The 18,111-nt window shown below is 42.6% G+C and overlaps 1 protein-coding gene across 7 annotated transcripts in view; it reads left to right on the plus strand.

Moving 5' to 3' along the window:
• cbfa2t3 (CBFA2/RUNX1 partner transcriptional co-repressor 3) overlaps positions 1–17,420 on the plus strand; it is a 41,910-nt gene extending 24,490 nt beyond the window's left edge. For 4 of the 7 annotated variants that reach the window (XM_079667049.1, XM_079667054.1, XM_079667055.1 and 1 more), the window contains exons 3-12: positions 1,324–1,565; positions 1,829–1,918; positions 2,688–2,869; positions 5,108–5,391; positions 5,885–5,970; positions 7,141–7,474; positions 7,942–8,010; positions 8,687–8,740; positions 10,427–10,617; positions 11,639–17,420. In XM_079667049.1, the coding sequence (XP_079523175.1) occupies positions 1,324–1,565; positions 1,829–1,918; positions 2,688–2,869; positions 5,108–5,391; positions 5,885–5,970; positions 7,141–7,474; positions 7,942–8,010; positions 8,687–8,740; positions 10,427–10,617; positions 11,639–12,010 (1,904 nt within the window). In that variant the 3' untranslated portion in view covers positions 12,011–17,420. The remainder of the gene's footprint in view (positions 1–1,323; positions 1,566–1,828; positions 1,919–2,687; positions 2,870–5,107; positions 5,392–5,884; positions 5,971–7,140; positions 7,475–7,941; positions 8,011–8,686; positions 8,741–10,426; positions 10,618–11,638) is intronic. The other 3 variants (XM_079667050.1, XM_079667051.1, XM_079667052.1) reach the window with 3 other exon arrangements.
• The last annotated feature ends 691 nt before the right edge of the window (positions 17,421–18,111 follow it).

Here is an 18,111-nt window from a genome sequence, read left to right on the forward strand (position 1 = left end):
TGTGGCATTGTGTGGTCATGTGTGTCCGTGTTGTTTACCAGCTGGTTGGGCAACGATGGCTATGGTGGCGTTGCGGTTTATAGACTACTTTCTTCCCTATATAGCAATGACAGGCTATGTTGTTTCACCTGTTGTGGCGGGCAGCCAGCAGTGTAGCTCTATCCCTCTTCTAAAACCAGAACACAAGCGCTGCTTCTTGGGATCACATGGGTAAGTCCATATGTGTTCAGGCCCTCGACCCAAAGATTAAAGCAACAAGAAGTATATATAATAACTAGAATAATTCAGCAAGTAAACTGCATGTAGTCTTGTGTTCATGTATGTTTACAACATATAGTGGTGCACTCCACAATAGCTCACTGCTGAGTCCTGTAAATGCATTTTTCTTTTTTAAATGATGTCGCTTCAGCGCTGATAAAATTATAGTTTGTATGTAATTTAAGAGCTTTCATATGCTACCATAATGAAATGCAATCATTCATTTATGGGTACATTTATATATAGTTTGATTCAAATTAGAGAAGTCAGTTTCATTTTGTCATAATTTGTTCACAAAAATGTCAAAAAAAAAACAAGCGGCACACTGACGAGACCAAAGATGGTTAAAAAGGGTTTTCAGTTTTCACTAAATAACTCTATATTTTCTCACATAAATGAAATATATACTCAGCATGCATTTGCACGTGAGTGTGTGTGTGTGTTTGAGCTATTTGTGAGTTTGTTTGTGCCGGCAATACAAGGACTATGTGAGTGATTATATATTTGAGTGCCGAGTCTATTCTAAACCTTAAAGCTGCAAATCTACTCTCAGCTGGTGGACATGTGTAGGGCCAGATTTAGCTACACACCTGCTATTGGAATAAAAGTAACACAGGCCACGGCACTATTTTTGGCACCTCTTTAACAAGTTCCTCTTATAGTTGTGTCCTAGTGAGTGAGTGAGTGAGTGAGGGGGAGAGGGGGAGAGGGTGAGGAGCAGAGTGGAATACACTGATACAGGGGGAGATGGAGGGGGATGGGGGTCAGATGGTACCACTTGTGAGACAGCTGAGGTTACAGCAAACACACACACAAACACACTCACACAGAGCGCTCAATCCAACTGGCAGAACCACTGAATGATGTGCATTTCATGCCACAGGCTTCAAATGTAAGTCTTTTGTGTGCTTTACTAATATTTCATCTTAACCACACACTCCTCTATCAGCAGGATATAAGTGCATCTGCCCTCATCACACCCCCAGATCTGTCAGATGCCCCCAGGACTCTCAAAAACGACTGACCCAATTCACGTATTCTCTTCCTTCTGTCTTTAATCTGCAGTGCTGAATGGAAGCAGCCACTCTCCTACATCGCTGAACGGTGCTCCGTCCACTCCTAACGGCTTCAGTAATGGGCCGGCCATGTCTTCGACGGCTTCACTGTCCAACCAGCAGCTCCCGCCAGCTTGTGGCGCCCGGCAGCTCTGCAAACTGAAGCGCTTCCTGACCACGCTGCAGCAGTTTGGCAACGACATATCGCCTGAGATCGGGGAGAGAGTGCGCAGCCTCGTGCTGGGACTGGTGGTAAGTGGTGATCAGATTCATGTGGTGTTACTGTGATTAATATTTCCAAAATCACACATTTATATCCATTTATTCATTCATATATTGCATACAGTTTGCCCCCAACTACATTTTTTAATGTTGGGCACAAAGGATAATAACCATGGATTTACATGACTAACTTAAAAAAAAACATTTTTGGGACTCCAGCTACTCTGTAGGATAGTGTTGTATTAGTTTGTCTCTTTGTGACTCTGCTAACCCTCCGTGTTGTCTTTGGGCAGAACTCCACCCTCACCATCGAAGAGTTTCACTCCAAACTTCATGAGGCCACCAACTTCCCTCTGAGGCCGTTCGTCATTCCCTTCCTGAAGGTAGATACTGATTGATGTTTATACGGCCAGTGTTCAGGACTGTGTGTGTGTTTGTGTGTGTGCAGACACTGTATGTATGTCTTTCCTCTGTGCTACTTCATATTTCTCCCTCCAAACAGAAATAGAGAGGCTGAAAAGCAAACCTTGTATTGATTAGAAACCTTTATTGTGTTTACTGTAGAAAATGTTGAGGTGTGCTTGTGATTGTCCGTTTGCACAATTGTTGTGTGTGAGTGTGTCAGACCCCGTGGCATGTGATGAGCCTCCACATCTGGGATATTACAGCAATGGCTGCCTTCTATCAATCAGACAGTTCTGAGAGGGCTATTTGACAGCACTGACACACACACACACACACACACACACACACACACACACACACACACACACACTCACATACACACACACACACACACACACACACACACACACACACACACACACACACACACACACACACACACACACACAATCACAATCACACACACACCCTGGAGGGAGAGAGAGAGACACATGGCAGAGGAAGGTGTCAGGAGACCTCTCTTATCTCATCCTGTCTCTTCATCTATCACTTCCTTTTTTCTCTCGCTCTAATCTGGCATTATTTCACTCTCACCCCATCTATCTATTATTCCATCATGACTTTCTAGCTCACCTCTTGTCCACTTAACACGCTGCTCTACTGTTACATCAGCTCAATACATCTATATCCTTCCTTCTACTATGTATTTCACTTTTAATCCAGAGTTGTCTGTCTTCTCTCTCAAAGGCAAACCTGCCCCTGCTGCAGAGAGAGTTGCTGCACTGTGCCAGGTTGGCTAAGCAGACCCCAGCTCAGTACCTGGCCCAACACGAGCAGCTTCTCCTGGACGCCAATGCCAGCTCGCCCCTCGACTCCTCTGAGATCATGTTGGAGTTGAATGAGCACGGCAAGAGAAGGACCCCTGACAGGTAGCGTATCTCCATTAATTACAAAAAAACACATACAAACACATTCAGAGGCGGATGCGCACGCACTTTGGCAGACTCTTGCCCACGCTCTGTTTTATACGACTTATTTAGAGGTATTTTAGAATGCCAAGTGACAAGAGGAGGCTATAAATCTTCGGTGCGGGAGGCGGAAGTGTGGATATCCCCGATGCCAGGTTGGCTCTGCCAGCTGTCTGGGAGGGAGGGGTGAAATAAATGCAGTGTAGGAAAACAAAGAGAGTGTGTGAGAAGAGCAAAGAGAGACAGACAGGGAAGGGAAGAGGGAGTTAAGTACTGTAACTGTCCTCAGCACAACCCAAAGACCAACAGCTGCAATGGTCCCACATTTCTCAAGACAAATTAGCTTTCTTCCATTTTCTTCCTCCTTCACTTCCTGGCACTGTCCTTCTTCTTTCCTGATCACCTTTTCACCTATCTGTCTCTCTCTATCACTGTCTCTCTCTCCCTCTCTCGATCCCTCACTTCCTCTCTCGTGCTGCCTGACCTGTGGGCTCCCAGCAGCTGTCCATATGCCAGGGATGTGTCCAGATGGTGATGTGCTGACCGTAACACTGAGCACATCCTGAGCGGGGTTTGGGGAGGTGGGCAGTGGTGGTTTTGGATGGGACTAGGGCTTGGAGCTGAACGTGCAATCCCACTGTAATCCACACACCTCCGCCTACTGACCTGTGGTTTATACACAGCTGGGGGGGTGGGGAGGGCGATTTAAGCTGGGGCAGGGCCTACATCGCGCCAGCTGTTCCTCTGAGTTGTCAGATACTACAGCCAGGGATGTGTACGATTATAGCCATCATACACAAATATACAAACACACACACACACACACACACACACACACACACACACACACACACACACACACACACACACACACACACACACACACACACACACACACACACACACCATCTCGCTGCATTTATTTGCTTTGATCCCCAGGATGATAAATAGTGATTTGCATCCAGTGCCTGACTATTGCCATCCAGCTAAACAGATTAATATCAACACTCCCATTTAAACTGTCCAGATGGCTGGAAAACACAACCTCTCACACACACTGACTTAAAGTACACAGACAGTAAACATCTGCCAAACACATAGCATTCAGCCCATATTGCCCCTAAAGCCAGAGAGCAGAGTGGGAGGGAGAAGGAGAAATACTTGCAATCTAAGAGTTGGCTGAGGGATATTCAGATTAAGAGCTTGAGTTGCAGGGTGTACAGTTGGACTTGGCTTTGTTTGCTACATATGGCGTACAGCTGTGCAAACGCTTTTGTGGGGGCCTGCCTTACTGTAACTGAACAAAAAGGCTCTCAGCCAGAATACATGTGTGTGAGTATGTGTTTGCATACACCATGCGAGAGTTGTTTTTGAACGTTTGTGTTCCTGAGGTAATCTTAAAAAAACACTTTGAGAACACAAACAGCAGAAATGAATGATATCAGTCTACTTGTTTAGCATGTTTTTACAGCAGGTCATTTTTCGTCTGTTGATCTGATCTCAAGGGCATTCTGGTCTTTGCTGGGGCATGTTTTCCTAAAGTGTGAAGTAATACACTGGCATGGCATATTTGGCCTGGCAAAGCCATCCCATCCCACTGTTTTCACATTACTCATTGTGGTCTGGCAAGGCCATAGATGGACTAGCTGGAGAAACTTGACGCACTAAACTTATTTCTCTTCCTTTTGACAAACGGTGTTAAAAAAACCTCAATGAAAAAAAGTTGAGAAGAGAAAATTGCCTCAATAATGGCTTTTGTTTTTAGATGCTGGTCCAGGCTTCAAAAACCATTTCTGATTGGTTCAGTGTTTATTTAAAGCAGTTAATCGATTCTTTGGTAGATTTTTGTGGAATAATGGTAAATGTGGTAGTGGAAACAGAGATTAGAGGTAGTCTGTCTCAAGTGGAAAATATAAACTAGATTGTACAAAGAGAGATTCGTTTTCCTATAAATAATATGTATTTTCGAAAACAATCTTTTGCTTAGGGGTGTCCTTTTGATACTGTATTCTGCTAGCTGTGTGGTGCTGACATTATCTGCTGCCAGGCCAATTCTTTTAAAAGGATATCGGAGTCTGGGCTACTACAAAATACCAATTATAGTCGCCTCACTGCATTAAATAGTATCATGGTAAGGCTTGCCATATACAACATCACATCTATGGTGGGTTGAACCCACTCCCATTTCTTCCTTTGCAGGACAAAAGAGGGCTCAGAGAGAGACGGCATGCACCCGGAGCACCATGCTAAGAGGCCCTGCACCATCAGCCCCAGTCAACGCTTCAGCCCCAGCACAGGTCTTCCTGCTCACCCGCCTCCCAACGGCCTCCCCAACCACCCTCCCAACGGCCTACCACATCCACCCAACCCCCAAATGGGACCCCAACACTATCGCTTAGAAGACATGGCCCTGGCGCACCAATACAGAGACGCTTACAGACATAATGAACACCGCGACACCCGAGACAGGCACCGGCCAACAGGTAGGACGGCTGCATTCACGCAAATCTATGGCTCTAAAGTCCTCAGTCATACGGTCAACATTATCCGCTGGTGTATATCTAAGTGGGGTGTATGTAGAGAACAAAGGCCAGTTGTCAGCCCGGTGTGATAATCCTTGTGGCAGTGCGTCTATATAAAGACCACATCCATACATGCCTACATGCTACAACTGTGGCAACCATATGCCTTCCCTCTGCTTTCCCGTTAAACACATGAATTATTTGCCAAATTGTCTCACAGACGAGGCTATGCAAATACACAATATGCTGCTTTGTTTGAAATAAATAATGTCAATCACTAAATTGACAACTTAACAATAAGAAAAAACAAGGAAAGGAATAGGTCAAATCTATTATGAGAACCACCAGAAATAAATAATGTTTTGATTTGGCTGCTTGGAGTCAGTAATACAATATACTGTATAAAGTCTACTGTGTTGAGGTGCTGAATCTGAACCATGTTTTTGTCTTATAGCAGTGCATGGAGCCCGCCAAGAGGAGGTGATTGACCACCGTCTTACTGATCGAGAGTGGGCAGAGGAATGGAAGCACCTAGATAATGTAAGTATCAGCATGATAGCTATGATTAAAGTCATTGGTTTCATTCATGAAGGAGTGGAAAAAAAGAGCTAAGAGGCAAACAGGTGATCGAAGCTAATTTTAGTGGGACAGGAGCTGTTGACAGACAGAACAACCTCCGTCCCATCTGAGTGTGCAGTTGACAGACAGCTGACCATAAGAGGTCTGTGTCAGAGGGGTGAAATAACAACAGATACACACCTATAAGGCTTTCTGGAACCCAACTATAAGAAGACAAAATCATGCTAACACAAAACATAGACTAACACACACACACACACACACACACACACACACACACACACACACACACACACACACACACACACACACACACACACACAGAGAGAGAAACAGGGCCCCAGATGGAGCTCAGGACCCAGCAGAGCGCAGCTCCAGCTGGGGAGAGCAGCTGAGACAAGAGCTGCAGTCATGGAGAGAACCGGCCAGGCCTGGACCCCGGCCAAATTAGAAACACTTCACTGAAATAAATATATCTAACTCAAAAGGGAGGGAGGGAGTGGTGAGACAGAGGGAAGGAGGCAGAGACAGAGAGGGAAAGATCAATGGGAATAATGATATGAATTGAATGTCAACCATGTAAAACACATTTAGCAAACCTGGCCGGGTCTGGAAACAGGGCACCGTGGAAAAAAAGTGACACTGTTTACACCACGGGGAAGGAAAGAAAAGAGAGGGAATCTGTTGAGTTGGCAGGGAAAGGAGCAGAAGGGTGGAAGGAATGGGCTCGACTTTTTCATCAGCAGCCCAGCTGTTACACTATTGTTGTTGTAATGCTTTTAGACATTGAAATTCACCAACAAGCACACCGTCCATGAACAAAGACAAAAACACACAGAAACATTCACATGCAAACATGCACGTCTGCTACGTGGTATGTCTCAAGGACGTATCAAAATATTGTGTGCAGATTTACTGCAAGGTTCCAAAAGCGACCTTTGCCTTTTAAATTTGCTTCCTTCTTGTGACCTTTGACATTTTTTCATGGATTTATACAATTTTGTTGAAGTAAAAAGTATTTACTACTGTGTAGATGATACATTTTTATCTTTTTGGGGGGACTTGTTCTTTGTGACGTGTGAATTTGCAATTTGAATTGAATGGGGCACTTCTTCCATTAATTTATCACAGAGTGACTTTTCAACTCATCAGCATCCTGTCCCATTGCAGCTCCTGAACTGCATCATGGACATGGTGGAGAAGACGAGGCGCTCTCTGACGGTTCTGCGCCGCTGCCAGGAGGCCGACCGGGAGGAGATGAATCACTGGATCCGGCGTTACAGCGACGTGGAGGAGATGAAAAAAGGTGGGAGCAACGGACAGCACTGCCTTCCTCCTCCTCCTCTTCCTCCTCAACCACCTCCTCCTCCTCACCACAACTCCTCCTCCAACACAGCTAGCAGCAGCGAGTCACTGCCCGTAGGAACTCCCTCGGCTGCTGAAAGGCAGACAGGCAGACAGACAGGTAGACAAACACACACAGGGTCTGTTTGGCAAAGCAAAACACTTAGCAAGATAGTGCTTGTTCAAAATGCTAAAAAAGAAAAAGACCTTTGTATCCATTTACAAAAGTTAGATTATGATATTTTTCTGAAAATGCACAACTCTAGATTATGCTTTGAAGCAATTCAAATCAAGTTGCAACATCTTGGATCTTTAAAAAATGTATTATAACCTAACACAGCTAGCATACTTAATAATGTTATACATTTGTATTCACTTTTCTTACTCCCGTATTTACTCCTGAATTCTATTTCTTTCACAAAAATAACTGAAAAAGTGAATGATGACTTATTTTCTGATGTGATCACACATTGTTTCAAAAAAATAATGGAAACTATAGGGTAGTCTTGTGGATGTGTGTTTGTGCAGATCAAGAGTCTTTCACTGTGTGCAACTGAAACTGAGACTGTGCCTGCTTGTTTGTTTCAGAGATCCACAGAGACTTCTTACACAGGCCTCCATCAGGATACCTGCCAGAAGAAATCTGGAGGAAAGCCGGTAAGAGTCGGGCATCCCCGTTTCTATATTGTCTCCATTATTGACCCCAGACAGAATAACAACACACACACAAACACAGAGTCCCCACCATAAGTCTTTACTGCCCTCATCCTGGCCATCAGGACACACAGAGCAGGTCCATCAGGGCAGAGGATTGGAGGCCCTCTGTGTCATTAGGGCTAAATGCTCTCCATCTGTCACCACTATGAAGGGCAACTGCAGTTAAAGCTGCAGTGAGAATGCATTCACCTGGAAGGCTGCAGGAGCAGAGACCAGGTCGGAGCTTAACTGGTCTCTGTTGACCTGAGAAACACACCCTTTTAAGTGTTTACAACTTATTTTGATTGTTTTGTAGCAATACACACACTGACTACTGAATCCAATCCAGACATTTAGATTTACAGACAAAATAATCCTGACCATGGTTATTCTCTTTCACTCAGTTTGTAGCCCAGGTGGGGGTGTTGCATTGCATGGACCATCTTGTATGGTAAACATTAGATAAAGCCCATCCCAGGAGTGAACTGGTTCAGCCCTTGTTCCGCCCCAGTCCCAGCACTATTATACTTCAATGCCCAGCGGAGGGAAGATGCTGCTGCTGTCGGAAAAATGCTGTGCTGCATTTTCACCTGCAGGAAAAAAAAGCTCTTATTAATTGCAGTTGTTTTTCATACAGGTACTACAAGCATCCCACTATCCCCGGCACTAAAACACCTTCAAAACAGGCAGGGTAAGTAACAAACCTATGTGCGTGTGTGTGTGTGTGTGTGTGTGTGTGTGTGTGTGTGTGTGTGTGTGTGTGTGTGTGTGTGTGTGTGTGTGTGTGTGTTAGTTTGTTGTGTGTCACCTCTATCTCAGCAGCCAGGTAGTCTGCAGCACCTCTTGCTTTTAATTAAAAACAGACACGCATTCTCTGGTCTGGTTCAGGTTGAGAGACTGCAGTGCTTTTAAAAAATAAGATCTGAAGTGTGAAAGGGAAGACAGAAAATAACACGTCTCAGGGACTTACAAAATCCCTGTGGAATTAAAACGTTAACATTGCTGTCCCTGTGTTTTCCATTAAGTGCTAATTGCCCCAGCATCTGCTATGCAGTCCCCTTGATAAGAATTAATTAAATTTGCAAACTAATCTTAGTGGTGCATGCATTAGGCCAGATAATTGAGAAGCTCAGGATAATGCAGATAGGGTTTTGTAAAGGAGAGAAGAAAGAGGAAGAGGAGGAGGAGGGGGGAAAAGGGAGTAGAAGTTAAATGAAGGATAAAGGTAGGGAAAGATGGAATGAAGGAAAGCATTGAGACATATATCTGAGTGTGACTGTGTGTTGACATGATTGACAGAATATTCACATTTTAGTATAAGAATCAAGCTCAGACATGCACACACAGCCATGCGCATATACAGTGTACAGCAAAGAGCTGGATAAGGCTCCCCCACTCCTATCTTTTGTCACAGTAGTTTGAAACAAGTGGAGTGGAGAGGAAAAGTGACAGTTATTTATGAGTTCCCTCTCAAACAAACACTGACTGCAGGAGATAGGGAGCAGTGGAGAGAACGATATCAGTCTCACCTCCTACTTAGGTTGGCCTAACATACCTGGATAGCCACTTGTATGTGTGGCAATCGTGTATAAGGATATCTACTGTACATGGCACATCTGGAGGAGGTGGAGGCGAAGGGGAAAAATCAAATGTAATCTTTTAAAATGTTGCTGTCTTTGATCGCACAGGAAAATGAAAACCACATTAGCATATTAATGAATACTATTTATTTGGAAACCTATTTATCAGGTGTTTAAAAGAGAAATCATGTAATGTAAATGTGTTGTGCACCATGAGGCAAGTAATGAAAGATGCCATAAAGTAATCACTCCTGCCTCTTACTAAGAGAAGACTGAAAGAAGTATCTATTTTAGACTGCCATCTGGAAAGGAGTCTACACACCTGCCTGTTGTAAAAACACAGCTTCCTCACTCATACTGTTTGTGCTTCTGCCAGAAGCTTCGTAGAAAGCCCTGCAGTGGGGATACACATGCCCATTGGTGGGGAAATTATTTACTTTTCTCTGTGAACATTGTCTAGCAAATTATAATAATATTATGTCTATGATATGATGGCAGCCATGCAAACAGGGATTCCTCGGATGTTGTTTGAACAGCCAAGTTAGTGACAAAACTTTGGAGACATCTGCTGTTGTCAGCACTGGAAATGATTGTGGCCAGACGTGTTTGAATTAATTATTGAAGTCTGGCTGTTTCCCTTTTCTGGAAGAAAGTTTTAAATCTTGGATGATGTACATCTGTTCGCTGAGATACAACAAGATGGCAGCTTAAAGAGTCTCAATAAAGGATGACACAGCAGGCAGGATGGGACGATGGCCGCATGCACTCACACCTCTCTCTCTCTTCCTCTCTCTCAGAGGAGGCCGTGAACGAGGTGAAGCGACAGGCGATGTCAGAGCTGCAGAAGGCGGTGTCAGACGCCGAGAGGAAAGCTCATGAGATGATTTCAGTAGAACGATCTAAAATGGAGAGGGCGCTGGCCGAGGCCAAGAGGCAAGCCTCTGAGGAGGCACTCACAGTCATCAATCAGCAGGAGGACTCCAGTGAAGTGAGTATCACAGACACCACCCCACATGTCAACTCATTCTCCAGTGTCTTGTTCTTAAATCAAATTTCACCTTCTTGATTTTAAAGGCTTTAAAACTAAAATGATCTCAACATTTCATAAATATCTGTGAAGTAAACTAAAGGAAATTATTTTTCAAAAGTTTGAACGAGGCTGTCTTTAAGATATTAACAGGATAAGGGCACAACGTCTACCTGAACAAAAGCTGCTTTACTCACAAGGCCTTTACTTGATGCTAAACAGCCTCGTACTGCATTAGGAAAGTGCAAAGATTAAACAACAAAATATCTAATAAAAACAATGGCCAAGCGTGAGAAAAAAAGTTAAAGGTTCTTAAATATAACAGAAAAGCTGATCCCTGATGCAATATTCACAGGAAGTAATCTGCTCAAAATGTATTGAACATAGTTTGCATTGTTGTGCAATACATATCATTTAAAAAATCTATAAAATATGCACGTTAACGTAGTTCAGGTTTGGTTAGTTTACTCCATGATAGAAACGGGGTCCCTTAAGGAAAAGGTTAAGAACTACTGCTCAAATTCTGGACTCATTTTTTATCGCTACATCTATCACCATAAACCTTGTTCCCCTTGTCCCTTAAGTTATCCTGTATTGTGAAATACACACAGCTGGTTCCTCTTGGTTTGTTGCTACACCATGTTGTCATGATTGTCGAAGTCCAGTTGTCAGTGTAAATAAAAACAGACAGACCCAGGTGGTCGGAGAAGAGAGCCAGGCGTAGAGCCTTTACAGAGCAGTTGACCACCACCTGCTGGTTACACAAACTACAGGCTTTGGAGCAGGACTTAAAGCCTTACAATCCAAGCCCTGTGCAAAGAGTAACAGAAAAACCCTCGATACGTCAAAGATTATAATGGACTATTTTATAAAGTAATCACTTCTTTTTAAGGTTTCATTGTATTTATATTAGAAATATTTAACTGTGCTTTCCTGGGACAAAAAAGAGACTTATTTTTATCAACCCACTCTCTCCCCACTGTCTCACCAGAGCTGCTGGAACTGCGGGAGGAAAGCCAGTGAGACGTGCAGCGGCTGCAACACGGCTCGCTACTGCGGCTCCTTCTGCCAACACAAAGACTGGGAGAAGCACCACCATGTCTGTGGTCAAGGCCTGCAAGGGATGCCAGGGAGCACCCCCTCCTCCTCCACAGTGTCCTCCAGTGCGCCTCCCACCCACTCGGAGAGCACCCCTCCAGGAGCCTTGTCCTTGGCAGGCCAGAGTAGTATTGTGGGAGGTGCTGGCAGCGGCAGTGGAAGTGTGTCTGCGAGTCCCAAGGAGAGCAGCTCCAGCAGTGCCTCTCGCTCCACAACTCCCGCCACCCCCGCCCTGCTGGATGCCACTTCTCGCTGACGTCTGACGCTTGTCCCCTCCCTGAATACTGATGCGACTGTGCTCACACTCCACACAAAACCAAACTGAGGAATCTTCAGCGCACACTGCTCCCTTTCCTCTCCCCCAACTACTTATTTCCCTGTTACTCTAAGCTCTTCTGGGAATCTTCTCACTACCTGATGATAGACTTTAACCGTTCACCTTTCCCCAAAAAATAATTTTTCTGTCTATGTTCTTTCACAACTACAGCCACAAATACAAAGATTCCAGCCTGGCGTTCAGTGTAGTAAAAAGCACGGAAAGTGTCTCCTATCTGAGTTCAGTCACAGACTCATATTGGATGTGTTTGATGAAAATTTGACTTGAAGATGTGCCCTAAGTTATTGAACACGTTGAACCTGTCTACACAAGACAGATGCTTTAGTAAGGCAATATTAATAGGGGAATGGATAGGCTGATTAGCACTTGGATTGGATTTCCCTTTAATTTAGCACCAATGAGAGAACAGTAGTCAGCCCTGAGATGTGTACTACCAGTGCAAACAGCTCGCTGATGTGGCACTTATTCTAAAGTGAATATCTTTTTTTAAAGAGACGAGGGAAGGGGAAATCCGTGATGCGACTTATTCCTCAAAAACACAGCTTAGTATTTATTCAAATGTTTCTTTCTGGCTTTAAGGTAAAACAAAGAAAAGTCCAAATATTCTAAATGAAGAATAGTAGTGATGTTGACGATAATAATGATATGAAAATAAATTAATTTTAAACTAGTAACTACCTTGCTAGCGAGCCAAGAAAAATCTACACCGGACTCACCTCTCTATACCATTGTGAACCCAAATGAATTCAAAGATGAAAAATAACATGATCCAAACCTTTGTATTACACTGCCAAAGTGAGTAAGTAAGCGATAAGGAGAAGCACTCATCTTATAACCAAACGCAAAGCAACATCACCTCCTCAGCAGATAAGTCAGCCCTGAGAGGACCAGGCTGCAGAGGAGCTGCAGAATGGGAGATATTCAGACATTTCAAAATACAAACTGTGACCTGCTTTGATCTGCAGCTGCCTCCTGCAGTCTGGACAAAAACTATAACAATCCCTCAGTGACGGCCCAGACTCGTGAAAATGGACAATGCTGTGAACTTGCCTACAAGAAAGACTTCATTCAATGGATGGAAACCCCTGCCACAGTGTGATCTTTTGAATGGTAATTGAGAGGACAAAAAGAAAAAGAAGAGGGAAGTAAAAGCTACACAGCCTAAAAGAAGGTGACCATACAAACACGGCGTAGGAGATGCCAAAAACCTCCAAACAAGCTAGAAAACATTGTTTGTGAGTCATTTTCTAAAGCTCTACAACCAGGAGATATTTCAAGGAGTTGCTGTTACCTTTACATTCACTCCCTCCTTTTCCAAAGCATGATGAACTGATGACAGAGCCTAGTGAAGGGCGTGAAGACTTGGTTCTCCTCTCTCTTTCTACCTCCCCTCACCCAACACCTCCCTTCTACGCTCTTCCCCCGACTTCTGACTGGCCCTATCCCTGGCCTGCTTCGGACAGAGCCTCTGAGCAGTCACGTGGGAAGGGTTCGAACCTGCTTGTAGATATTGTTCCTCTTTTCAAATTTCAATAATGTCTCTTGTCGCGGATGTCCTCATGTGCTGCCCTTGTGTATATCCAGAAACACAGACTTTGTTTTGGTTTTGTTACTTTTCATTTCCCTCCTTTACGTTCGGGCGGAGCAGTGAAGTCAGAGCAAGGAGGACTGTTGCTAACGAGAGGAAGCCCCACATTGTACTTATTGTTTGATTTGTTGTATCTATATTATTGAGATGAAACCCCTCTTGTAGAATATTTTGTATTGCTCGCATTGTAAGACAGTGAGAGGACAGAGGTGCAATATGAAGAGAATTCAGCTACTGAATGGAACCTCAGCAACTGCCCATAGGGTGTCATATAATATAGATACATATAAATATATTTAAAGTAACATCGGTAACTTAATGTGAATGTACATAGTATTTAAAGAGGTCCAAAAATGTGTTTGCCAAATAACAGAAACCTTTAAAGTTTAATGTCCAGAATATGATTTTCTCACAGTACATTTATTTCTAAACATTTCTCAAATGTCCTTTTCTTTCTCTCATACTATTTTAACTCTTTCAACTTTCACTCAAATCAAAGTGTCCCTGAGTGGAGGAAACTGTTGGTAACAAGTGTCATAATGCAGCTGAAAATGGATGAAAACAGATTTAATGGTGAATGGACACTACAAAACCTCCAGAACATATTTTGTATTAGTTTATTAGGCCTTAATTTACAATATTTGAGAAATCCAAATCATGATGCGCCACAAAAAACCTTTGACAAAATTAATAAAATGTATTTTACTTTAATCTGATTATGTTATGCAATGGTAAAAATAATCCATGCTTCATTCTTCCCAGGTCAGTTTTCATCCTGCAGGAGGGGCCTCAACAGTGTATAAAAAAAAGCCAAACTATATTTAATAGTTACAAAAAAAAGGAAGGAAATAGGAAATAGTGGTGGTTCAGTTTCAAATTTGGATCATTCAAAAATAATCAGGAATTGTAATGCTTATATATTCTATTATGTAAAGTGTTCTGTTCCTGCCACTGACCCTCTATTTCTTTTAGTCCTCATCATCATATTGTGTGTGTGTGTGTGTGTGTGTGTGTGTGTGTGTGTGTGTGTGTGTGTGTGTGTGTGTGTGTGTGTGTGTGTGTGTGTGTGTGTGTGTGTGTGTGTGTGTGTGTGTGTGTGTGTGTGTGTGTGTGTGTGTGTGTGTGTGTTTAGGAGTATTTGTTTCACCCAAGGTGCAGGATAAGCCATTACATAATATGCCAGTATTAAGCTACAGTAAACCTCTAAGCTAATTTTGATACCTGATCTTTTTTTAATTTTAACCGATTATTGTTTATTTCAAAAGATGCATGTTAGGCACATTTTTCTCAAAAAAAGATTTCTCCAACCTTTTTCCATATATTTCCACATTCTCAAGGAATGTGATCACCTCTGTTTAACACAAGTATGTAAAGCCCTAGACCTTTACTTACAGTAAAGCAATAGACGGCATTCAGCAGCCTTTGTCAAACAAATGTAAGATTGATAATCGTAAACTCCCAAAAGTTGGCTTCATTTACACTTGGACCACAGACCTTTGTTGTAGCAGTGACTGGCATAGGAAAATTGTTCATCAACATCTCTACTAAGTGAATAATTGTATTTGGACTATCTGCGATACATAATTCAAACTGCAAGGTACCCCTGCATCTGTGTGTAGCATTTATGTATGTGTGTTATAATTACTTGGATATGTTGTTGGCCTCAGCCTTGTTGTGTCATTTTCTCCTTATCCCCAATGTCTACTTCCTCCACTTCTACCCCGCACCCTCTTTGTAACACCCCTTCAAACTAGCTACCTCCTGTGACCATACAGCTAACCACCAGGAGAGGTTGACCTGGACTTTGAAAAGCTTGGCTGAGAGCAGACGTGGAAACGCACATTCAAAGCAATCATATGTATATGTCTAAACATTTTTAAATCAAAAAAAGTGTTGAAAGGAATTGCCATTACTCATGATGTGGAGCAATATGTATTCCCACCAGACCTCAGCTGCCTGTTTGATCACCTTCCACCAACTGAACTGCTGGGATTTAGTAATAGGTACACATACAGTCAAACATGCATATTACCAAACTGAACACTAAACCATTGACATGCCATTTGTTGTCCAAAACCAATAAAAGCACAGACCAAAGTACTCTATTGCCATAATAGGCTTTGACACAGTGTGTATTGACAGACCAGAAATAATAAGTTTAGAGCTCCACTATACCAGGTAACCAAAGTGTCTGAAATACACACAATCAGGGCACAAGAGTGAAGAGCATGCTTAATGAACCGGCTGACTTTCAAATGTGTAGAGTTATTTTTCAAGCAATCAAAGCGCTTGTTGTCTACATATTGACTAGTGCTTCTATAAAAGATAATAGAAGCTTCTCCTTAAGAAAAGCCTACTGATTGCGTGTTCTTACAGTTACAAAGCCTTGCAGAGATAAAATGAATGCATGGTGGGTGTGTGTTTGTGTGTGACTGGTGGTGTGTGTGGTGTGTGTGTGTGTGTGTGTGTGTGTGTGTGTGTGTGTGTGTGTGTGTGTGTGTGTGTGTGTGTGTGTGTGTGTGTGTGTGTGTGTGTGTGTTTTTGTAAAAAAAGAAAAAACGTTTGCTTCTTGTCTCTGTACAAACTACTTGAAACTTTCAGAGCTTTAATGAAACATCCCAGACAGACTATGGTGGCATATCTATTCACAATATGTAGCAACAGCTTTGTGCAGTACAATACTGTGTTTGCGTACAATATTGAAACAACATTTAATGGCAGTTCCATTCAACTCCTCAATGCTTTTGATTGTGCATCCTTGTCTGCAAGTAAGCCCTTAGAAAAACAAAACCAAACATAGTAACCACTTATAAATGACCAAAATACAACCAAAAGATACAACTTTTCTTTTTAGATTTCATGTTGGTTAAGGGATTTGTGTTATTGTCCCGGCATTAGAACTTCAACACGGTTGATTGTGTGGGTGTCCTTCACTGAGATTCTCCCTCCTGATTTAATTGAAAAGGAAACAAAAGATGTTCTATTCAGCTGGGTGCTAGCTTCCTTAATTTAAGAAACAAACAAGATTTGTTATATACTTTTCTCTGTACAGATAATACAGATGGCAAATGCATAAGGGCTCTGCTTTTGTGAATATTATCCAAGGGTCTCCGAACACTTTACACCACCCACTTTTCTGTTTGTTCTACTATGTACATGATATGGGCAAAACGCATGTTTAGAAAAGGCAAAGAATGGCAGGTTGGCATTTGTATCTACTTACCCCAACCAGTTACTCTACCAATGAAGTTTCAAGACTCATCTGATGACACATCCTTCCTGTGAAACAGGCACTGATGAAGAAAGCTAAAGTGGAAAACAGTGGGTACAGCACTTGTTTTCCCTAAAGCTATGGCTCAGGATGGTCCTGTTTATACCTTTACATAAATGGAAAAAAAGGTTTATGTTTTTTATGTGTAGGGAGGCATTCTATACTGTATTGTGCAATACATTATTACAGAAAAAACCTTTTTCTGTAGGAGAGGTTGGCGCCTTGAAGATCGTTCTCCTTTTGTTTTATTTCCCTCTTCAATAAGGTAATGTTACCGTTTTTAGATGAAGTTAACTGTGCCAGAAGAATTCAATTCTGATTTGTATTTATTTCTTGCATGCTTTCCTCCCTGTTGCTAATACCGCTCTTTAACTGTTCGCTCTGTTGGATGTGTGAAGCTGTAAAACATTCTAATTCAGGTTATTGTCTGTGTTGAACAATGTAACTGTGTAATTAAAACATGAAATGAAGTATTCATTACTCTTATTGCTTTTCTTCTTTAAAGGGGCTTTCTAAATCTGGCGAAGCTAACATGTTATGGCTGCCGGATTTGGCACCCCCCCCCCCCTCTGTACCTTTGGCCAGGATGGTCATAACCTAACCAAAATCACACTTTTGTTAGTTATTCCATGCACTCTAGTTAAAGAAAACAAAAGCATTTTACTCGGAATGCATTTGCTGAGACTACAACGCCTCAGAAAAGGAAAATGATCCATTGTTATTAGTAAATCATTACTTGCACAATATGTAAACCTCAGTCATATTATTTCCACACCTTAGGTCTACAGCAGGGGTGCTCACACTTTTTCAGCTTGGGAGTTACTTTTAAAATGACCAAGTCAAAGTGACCCTGCCCAAAGTCATGTGGTGAGGCCCTCTGTGTCGCTTCAGATGGCTTCAGATGAGGAGGTGAGGCCCCCTCCGCGAGGTGAGGGCCCACGCAGTCTGCGTGATCTGCGTGTAGGGAGGGTCTGTCTACATTAAGAATGCTAAACATACATTTATTTGTATATACTGAGTATAGGCTACATTATGTTGGTGTACCTTGCATAACTGCATGAACCCGTATGGCAAAATACAGCTCAGCACATTTTTGGTCATTACGTCCATTTTATACCCTTTCTTTAGTAGAATTGTATAAATTGGAAGGCTAACTAGTAG

Source organism: Notothenia rossii (genome assembly GCF_949606895.1).
Source record: "Notothenia rossii genome assembly, chromosome: 2".
Classification (NCBI taxonomy): domain Eukaryota; kingdom Metazoa; phylum Chordata; class Actinopteri; order Perciformes; family Nototheniidae; genus Notothenia; species Notothenia rossii.